At 34.4% G+C, this 8,690-nt stretch overlaps 2 protein-coding genes across 3 annotated transcripts in view; one reads left to right on the top strand and one right to left on the bottom strand.

The window, feature by feature from the left end:
- The window catches only part of LOC146537263 (putative chitinase 2), an 11,269-nt gene extending 4,038 nt beyond the window's left edge, over nucleotides 1–7,231 (top strand). Inside the window, exons 2-10 of one of the 2 annotated variants that reach the window (XM_085187538.1) lie at nucleotides 2,998–3,162; nucleotides 3,373–3,568; nucleotides 3,734–3,830; nucleotides 4,107–4,322; nucleotides 4,672–4,863; nucleotides 5,237–5,370; nucleotides 6,007–6,176; nucleotides 6,493–6,730; nucleotides 7,117–7,231. In XM_085187538.1, the coding sequence (XP_085043664.1) occupies nucleotides 2,998–3,162; nucleotides 3,373–3,568; nucleotides 3,734–3,830; nucleotides 4,107–4,322; nucleotides 4,672–4,863; nucleotides 5,237–5,370; nucleotides 6,007–6,176; nucleotides 6,493–6,730; nucleotides 7,117–7,201 (1,493 nt within the window). In that variant the 3' untranslated portion in view covers nucleotides 7,202–7,231. Of the gene's footprint in view, nucleotides 1–2,997; nucleotides 3,163–3,372; nucleotides 3,569–3,733; nucleotides 3,831–4,106; nucleotides 4,323–4,671; nucleotides 4,864–5,236; nucleotides 5,371–6,006; nucleotides 6,177–6,492; nucleotides 6,735–7,116 lie in introns of those variants that run through there. The other variant, XM_085187539.1, reaches the window with a different exon arrangement.
- LOC146537264 (uncharacterized) lies at nucleotides 60–2,682 on the bottom strand. The gene is made up of 2 exons (XM_085187677.1): nucleotides 2,662–2,682; nucleotides 60–2,600 (listed from the first exon to the last, which is right to left on the bottom strand). Exons 1-2 carry the CDS (start codon nucleotides 2,680–2,682, stop codon nucleotides 798–800), a joined length of 1,824 nt encoding a protein of 607 aa, XP_085043803.1. The 3' UTR covers nucleotides 60–797.
- Nucleotides 7,232–8,690: the final 1,459 nt, after the last annotated feature.

Raw genomic sequence — 8,690 nt, 5'->3', positions numbered from 1 at the left:
GAAAATATCAATATTGGCAAACAATTTATCATAGCTAGTGCAGACTCTATTGACAAAGATATTTTGTGCATGCTGGCTTCTAGTAACGGATGTATTAAATAGTAATGGATTACGCACAGATCTTCGCGGGCATCTGAAATTAATGCAGCTCAAAAGAAACGGGGAGTTCATATGATTTTTAATTATCTTAAATAATAAAAGTTGGTCTCTAATTAATCTTCCATTGGCGAGTGATAATATCTTAAAACAATCGTTAGCCTCATTTAAGGTTTGTTTTTTAAAAAGTACAAATTTAATGAATTTATTTTGAACAGATTCTAACCGGTTAATATATGTTTTATAGTGTGGGTTCCAAACAGTAGAACCGTATTCAAGAATAGGTCTAACAAAAGAATTGTACAAAAGTATCAGAGTGCTTGTTTTTTTGAAATCTTTGGAAATTCTAAAGATAAAGCCAAGCATGCGATATGCTTTAGCTATCGTTCTGTTGATATGTAAATTAAAGTTAAGTTTATTATCTAGATGTATACCCAGGTCCCTAACCTCAGACACTCGAATTAGCTGAGTACCGTCAAGGCGATAGTCAAATGCAAAAGGATAGCGTTTACGAGTGAACGAGATGACATTACATTTATTAATATTTAAAAATAAAGAATTTTTCTTACAATATAAGCTTAGCATATTAAGATCTTCCTGTAAAAGTAAGCAATCAGATATAGACGAGATCCTTCTACAAATTTTCATATCGTCTGCGTATAGAAGAACAGATGAACATTTAACTATGTGGATGACATCATTTATGTATAAATTAAACAGTACCATCTGGGACCAAGATGAGATCCCTGGGGAACACCTGAGGTAACAGGAACGAAAGACGAGCAATGACCCTTGACCGTAACTGCTTGACTACGATTTTGGAGATACGAACATAGCCACCTCAGTAGATCACCATGTATACCGACTTCCTTTAGTTTGTATATAAGGATAGAATGAGAAATTTTATCAAAGGCTTTGGAGAAGTCGGTATACACGACATCCACCTGTGAACTTTCATCCATAGATGAAGACACTCGATGCACCAGTTCACAGAGATTAGACTCCGTTGACTTATGGGTAACAAACCCATGCTGTTGTTCTATTACAACAGTACGTAATAAAGGAAAAATGGAATCATATATAATCTTTTCGAACATTTTTGCTATGACACACAGCTTAGAGATTGGTCTGTAATTTTGTATATTATGTCTATCACCGGACTTGAACACTGGTACTACATAGGAGCGCTTCCAAATAGATGGCATCACACCAGTAAAAAACGATTTGTTAAATAGTAAGTAAATAGGATATGCTAAAGTTTTAGAACAAGATTTTAAGAATAAGGGAGGTAGACTATCAGGGCCACAGCCTTTATTAACATCGAGGTCTTTTAAGTACTTCTCAACTTTATTTTGTGTTATTATTACAGAATTAATACTTATGTTTGAACCTGTTGAGACAAAGTCATCAGCCACGCCGCAAGAAGAAGAAGGTTGATAGACTGAATTGAAATATTTGCTAAAAAGGTGACAAATATCTTCACCTCCAGCAGCAACAACATCATTATAGAACATGGTATCAGGGAAATAATTAGATGTTACCTTTGATTTAACAAATTTCCAAAAATATTTACTGTTTCTTTTAATTTGAATTTCAGCTTTATAAATGTAATTCTCATAACAAACGATTTGAGTATTCTTTTGTCTATTGCGTAATAAGCTGAAAGAATCATAATCCACGAGTCTATTGTATATTTTCCATTTTTTATGATATCTAAGTTTTTCTGCAATAATTTTCTTTAAAGAATTAGAATACCAAAACGGATAGCGATATCCACAGACGGTTTTATTGGGTATCATATTACATATAATTTCATTTATGGTTCCATAAAATAGGTCTACTGCATTTGTAATGTCAGTCTCATCAAGCAAAACCAACCAATCCAACTCAGCTAAAACTTTATTAATTTCGATATAGTCTGCAATATGAAACATACGCACAGTACGAGAGGGAATAGAAATTTTACGAGATGTGTAATCGATCTTAGGAGAAATGCTTAAGGTAGGATGGTGTGTGTCTTCGGGTACCAAAGGATCGTTACACCTGGTTACCGAACATTCACAATTTCCAATCACTAGATCAAGGTATCTATTATTAATGTTGCATATAGTGTTATATTGTTCAAAATTATTAAAGTTAAGAAAATGGTAAATGGAGTCCACGAAAATGTCATTAGTAGCAAAATTTTGGAGATTCATTCTATTGTCAAAATACTTCCAATTAGCATTTGAGATGTTAAAATCTCCAACTATTAAAAAATAATCGTTAGGGTAGTACACGATATCCGAAGATACCAACTCATAAAATTCACACAGTGATTCATAATGGTATTTTCCATGAGGAAAATAACAACAATAAAGATGCAATAACCTCGACGAAGAAGATAAATGAAGCGAAACGGAGACTCTCACTACTTCAGCTACCGAATTAGATAATTTGACTGTTGACGATGAGTTAACATGTAGATGTGACCGAACTGCAATTAAGACACCTACCTTTTTTACCTACCAAGTCAATCACGTGATTGGCTTTGTTCAGTTGCAATTTCTTTAACTCTTGTTTTACATCAGAAGTGATAAAGATCATTTATTAAAAATCTAGATGTAGATGTCAATGTAGATGTATTAAAAATTGTTCTTATTGTAAAATCAACAACAAATTTGACTGAAACTCTAACCAACAATTTAAACTTATTTTAAATCTCAAAGGATTCAATTGAAAAAAATTAAAATCCTATATTAACACTAATCGCGACTCAAGCAATTTAGTTCGCTTGATTGTGGACAGAGAAAGTTTGCGCACTTAGAAATTAATAAGGACTTGTTAGTATTATAGGTTTATAATCCCCTGATGAGATAATGGGCTCAATCTCTAACATATAAAAATATTTTTAACTTTCAGGACCAGACCACGACAAAATCGTAGCATGCTACTACACAAGTTGGGCCGTGTACAGACCTGGGGCGGGAAGTTTTGATATCTTTGATATAGAACCGTCTCTCTGTTCTCATTTGATTTACTCCTTTATGGGCCTCGATGAAAACTCTTTTAAAATTAAGAGTGTTGGTGGGTTAAAAGATTTCTTTAAGTATAATAAATAATTAAGCACTTATGAATGTGTATTTTTCGCAATAAAATACTGTGTTATTATAAAACAATTTGTTGTCAAGGTTCAAACAGAAGCGTCCAATATTTGCGAACTTATATGATGAGTGGCAGAACTTAACACTGCGCTTTCATCAGAGTTGTATCTATATTGATTTTATTTTTTTCAAGACCAATGGCAAGACTTTGAAGAAGATGGTGGTAAAGGAGGGCTGAAAAGATTTGTAGCTTTAAAAGACAAACACAAGCATCTTAAAACCACCGTAGCTATCGGAGGATGGAACGAGGGCTCTTCAAAATATTCTAAAATGGCAGGTGATCCAAAGTTGAGAAAGATATTCGTTAAAAGCGTTGTTCATTTTTTAACGTAAGTGTTTATATATACTAGAGAATCAATTTTAGTGATTCACCCTTTGTCCCTCATAGAACAAAGCGTGAATCTCCTTTTTTAAATAAAATAAATAAAAAAACCTTATTATTTCATAATGATAAGAAATATTATACTAATAAACAATTAATATATTTTTTCAAGTAAACATAAACTCGACGGTCTTGACTTATTTTGGGATTATCCAACAAAAAGAGGTGGAAAATTTGAAGATAGAAAAAATTATGTCTCTTTAGTGAAGGTAGGTGAATAGTTTATAGTTCTAAGTAAAAGGGATACTTGCTACTATATTGTATACCTTGTTCGTTTCGTTGTGGAGCTATTGTACCGGTGGTCAGAGAGCTTGGGCACTTAGTTTGTGACGTATGTCATACATCACTGCATTTAGCCATGTGGGCGAAGCCGCGGGTAAAAGAGATTGATGGCCTACCTGCGACTATATGTCACACGCGTCTATCTCTATATTAAGGGCGGTGACGCATCTGTGACTCTTGTGAAAACTCCTTTTATGTTATAGGAACTGTCTGAAGCGTTCGAGCCTAATAATTTCCTTTTGACGGCATCTCTTAGATGTGGTTCAGAAGAAATGGACTCTATTTACGATTTGGCTGAAGTCAACAATTATTTGGACTTTGTGCATATAATGGCGTATGACTTTCATGGGTCGTGGGATGATGTCATAGGAGCTAATGCACCGCTATATGGGCTGAGTGAAGATGATACTTCAAGTGTGGTAAGAAAAAAATAAGCGAAAGTATTCAATATTTTCTTATATGATAAGTATAAGAATATAAATATTATAACATTATACATACAGTGAGACCATTTGTCCACAGTGTGCTACTGTAAACGCCACAAGTTGTGGGTTTGATTTCCATCTTCGGAAATGAAATATTTAATATTTTCGATTTCCTTATATTTCAACTTACTGAGCAATATAAATTTTATTAAAAACGTTGCAGTCGTTTTGAGAAATAGATATCTCAAAATCTGCTACATCGATTTAGCGTTTCCGTAGGGATCATTAAAGACATTTAGAATCTGGTATATTTTTTAACTCAGCGAAATCTATCTTTTTGCAGGAATATTCTATAAGACAACTTTTAAAACATGAAGTGACACCAAGTAAAATAATTCTCGATATATCAACGTTTGGACGTACTTTTTTCTTAATCAATCCTAAAGAAAGTATTGTTTTCGGAGAAACTATTACCAAGAGTGAAGGGTTCGCGGGACCATTTACTAATGATCATGGATTTATGGGATATAATGAAGTAAGAATAGATCAGCTTTTTATTAACCTAAGTTTTAACTGCCCCTCCTGCTTCTGTCTAATGTCACGTGGAATTTACTAATAGTTGCTCATCGACTTACTGTGTGAGGCTAAAAAACGAAACTTAGTCTTAACGATTGTGGATAGATCTACAGACAATTACATTGTTTTTGCCTATAAAACAATTTGCAAGTAAAGAGAAGACAATCTAAAAAAGGGACGAAAAGAGAAAACCTTTCCGCCAGAATTCGAAATAGAGCGAGTTAAGTAGCAGAACACAATGCTATTTTTTGTCTTGCCTGAGAATCAAACCCACAACCAACGTGTGTACAGTCAAATTCTGTCCCACAAACCAATAATACAAATTTAATCAGATTTGCTTAGAAATGTCAAATAAATCATCACAATGGGTGCAAGAGTGGAACGAGCAGACGAATACACCGTACATAAGAGACGATGGAAAATTCATCTCATATGATAATCCAAGATCTATCGCCAATAAAGTTAGGTGGGTAAACATTTTCTTTACATTTTTACTGGTGCCATAGACGTCAGAGAGAGATCTAAATCTCTCAGTAACCACATTTAGTGGTTACTGTAGTAATTGAGAAGAGAGATGTTAAATACTTTGGGTATTGTAAATAAAACTGTATACACCAAATTATCGTCATGGCCACAGAATACTGTAATGTGTTCGAAACGTCACGTTTCCAAAAATGTAAAATGTAAAATATATAATATATAATAGATAATAGTGGGGAACGGAGTAACTTAACACTAGGTTCCCTCTGCCTACCCTGCTGTGTGCGGGGTACAGCGTGAAGCTGATTTTTTTTAAATACCATAGTAATTGCCATAAACCTAAACGATGATAGAAAAGAATATATGTTCGAAAAGGCAAGCAAAACGTTTCACGGTGGTTCTAGGTTCGAATCACACCTAGGGGATTAAAACATTGAATGTTTTCTCTGGTAACAACAAAAATGGAATGCCTCAAGAATTCGATGGAAAATGAGAAACGGAAGTGTCTAAATAGGAATAGAGTGTAGATTTCCTCTGCCTACTCTGCTATGTGGAATACATCGTGAAGATGAAAAAACTAGAAGTAGTATATTTACTTAAATAAAATTAATTAACTTTATAGATTTGCTATGGATTTTGGTCTTGGTGGTTTTGCTGCTTGGAGTTTAACAACAGATGACTTTAGAGGAGCATGCGATGAAGAAAAGGACACCTATAAAGAATATTGCGATAGATATAAGAGTGTCGTGGAGCTACCGTTACTCTTAGATGCAATACTTAATCTGCAAGAAGGTAAATGCGTATTTATATTATTTACAAATTTCATAGTATATATAGATAATAAAGGTCATGGTATTGTCAGCACTACACCAGCTTCTGACTGTATATGCGAAGATTGTAAGTTCTATTCCACTCGGAGCAATTATCTTCATTTTTCCACTATGGAAGGGCAAAGTGCGGCGTTGAGTTCTACCACTCATCAGGCAATATCTCAAGTGGAAAACATGACATCGGATTCTCTCTGAAATATATAATAGGTGTGAAAATTGTTCTTATTATTATTATACAAAATTTAATTTGTCACTAAATAATATATTTTTTATCTTAGCTGGATTCCAGAATGAATTTTATATAGTAAAAGATGACAAAGTGGAACTCAAATTACCCAAATCAACATTTTCCAACTACCCTCTCTTAACAACAGTGCATGATGCTACAAGCTTGGCTTTAGAAGAAACACAAATTTTCAATGAAATGCAGAGATTAAGCGACTATAGAAGGAACGAAATAGAACAGAATAATTTTCCATGCGTCAGAACTTGTACAGAAGTTTGTTATTATGGCTTGTAAGTTTAAGATATGGCTATAGATAGCGTTAGTAGCTTAATAAACGCGTGATGACAGTCGATCCTCACTCGATCTCAAGGCAATATAATTATACAAATATTTAATAGGGAAAGGAAGCAACCTATTTATAAATAATATGTTACTATTTATAAAAAATATTTAGTTTCTTTTCCTTTCCCCGCTCTGGTAAGAGTAGGCGCAGCACTGAGCTGAATGTTTGAAAAAAAAAAAACAAATAGTACGGTATTTTAAAACTAGATTAACTCTGCATACTCATATATATTATCGGCTTACGAAAAAGTTTTAATGTAACTCTTCCGTTTATTATTATTAAGAAAGTTTTTTTTTTCATGTCACAAATTGATTTTGAAACATATTTTTCCAGTGAAGGGCCTCAAGTGAGTAAAATGTTAAGGAAGAAAAGACATTACGATAACGTCAAACCAAACAAAAGTTGGCCTGTGCATTAAAATATAAGCTACAGTAAATGATTTTTTTTATTTGTATTTAGTAAGTACTCAAATTCAAATTCAAATTCAAAATATTCTTTATTCAATTAAACTATAAAAGCACTTTTGAATCGTCGAATGTACATGTCAACAAAAAGCTACCACCGGTTCGGAAGGCAGTTCTGCTGAGAAGAGCCGGCAAGAAACTCAACAGTTGCTCTTTTCAAAGTCAATGGTATATTTTACTATTACATTAGCTGGCAGGTATCCTGCCTGACATTCAGTAGACATTAATTCCATACATGTTTGTCCTCTAAATATTCTTGAACAGTGTAATAAGCTTTACTTGTTAGAATTTTTTTTACAGATATTTAAAATGTTGGTAGTGGCAAACTAAGCATACAGTGCGGAATTTTATTATATACACGTATACTCAGATCCATAAAAGATTTATTAACTTTTTGGAGGGGAAAACTTGGTGTAACAAGCTTATCTTTATTTCTCGTTTCTATCGTATGACTGTCGTTGCTTTTTCTATGACAATGTATATTTTGCCGGACAAAGAGAATGTTATAATATACAAATTGGGAAGCAACTGTAATAATACCTGCATCTTTGAAAACATCCCGCAGAGAATCTCGAGCTCTTAGATTATAAATACAGGGTGAGTCATATTGAACTTTCCGATTTCAATAAGGTGTGTATTAAAATAAAAACAAAGCGACATGCAGTAAAAATTATTTTATTGTTTGAAAGCACATAACATGCAGTTTTAATTTAGTTGGTTTTAAAAATGATATCCTGTAAATGTCTACCTCCATTGACCACACACTGCTGAAGCCTTTCCCGGAAGTTGTCCATTACTCGTCGAGTCATATTCAGCGGAATAGCATTGATTTCTTCCGTGATTGCAGCCTTCAGTTCATCGATGGTTCGGGGACGATGCGTGTACACCTTTTCCTTCAGGTAACCCCAGAGAAAGAAATCGCAGGGGGTTAAATCAGGTGATCTCGGCGGCCACCCAACGTCACCTCGCAAAGAAATGAGATGACCGGGAAACATTTGTCGCAGGATTTCCATTGAACGCCTGGATGTATGGGCTGTAGCACCATCTTGTTGGAACCAGATGTTATCGTTGTCATGATTCTGCGTTAATTCCTCCAATTTCGGTTTCAGAAAAGTTTCAAGCATGTCGCAATACCGAGCAGAGGTAACTGTGACGACTTGACCATCTTCTTCAAAAAAATAGGGACCCCACACACCAAACTCTGCAATAGCGCACCACACTGTCACTCGAGGGCTGTGAAGTGGTCGTTCGTGTAGGTTTCGTGGGTTATTCTCAGCCCAGTATCGAAAATTCTGTTTGTTGACAGTTCCGGCGAGGTGAAAATGTGCCTCATCACTGAAGATCAAAACAGCAGTGCGGGGGATCTGCTGAATGTCGCGGCATAAATTTGTTCGTGTGTCTAAGTCTCTAACTGTTAATTCTTGCACTACCTGAATCTTGTAT

This window comes from Heliconius melpomene, chromosome 7, assembly GCF_056956725.1.
Source record: "Heliconius melpomene rosina isolate 202511_hmr_F chromosome 7, ASM5695672v1, whole genome shotgun sequence".
In the NCBI taxonomy this organism is placed as follows: domain Eukaryota; kingdom Metazoa; phylum Arthropoda; class Insecta; order Lepidoptera; family Nymphalidae; genus Heliconius; species Heliconius melpomene.
The sequence above is the reverse complement of the archived record's forward strand: the minus strand, read 5'-3'. Positions and strand labels throughout refer to the sequence as shown.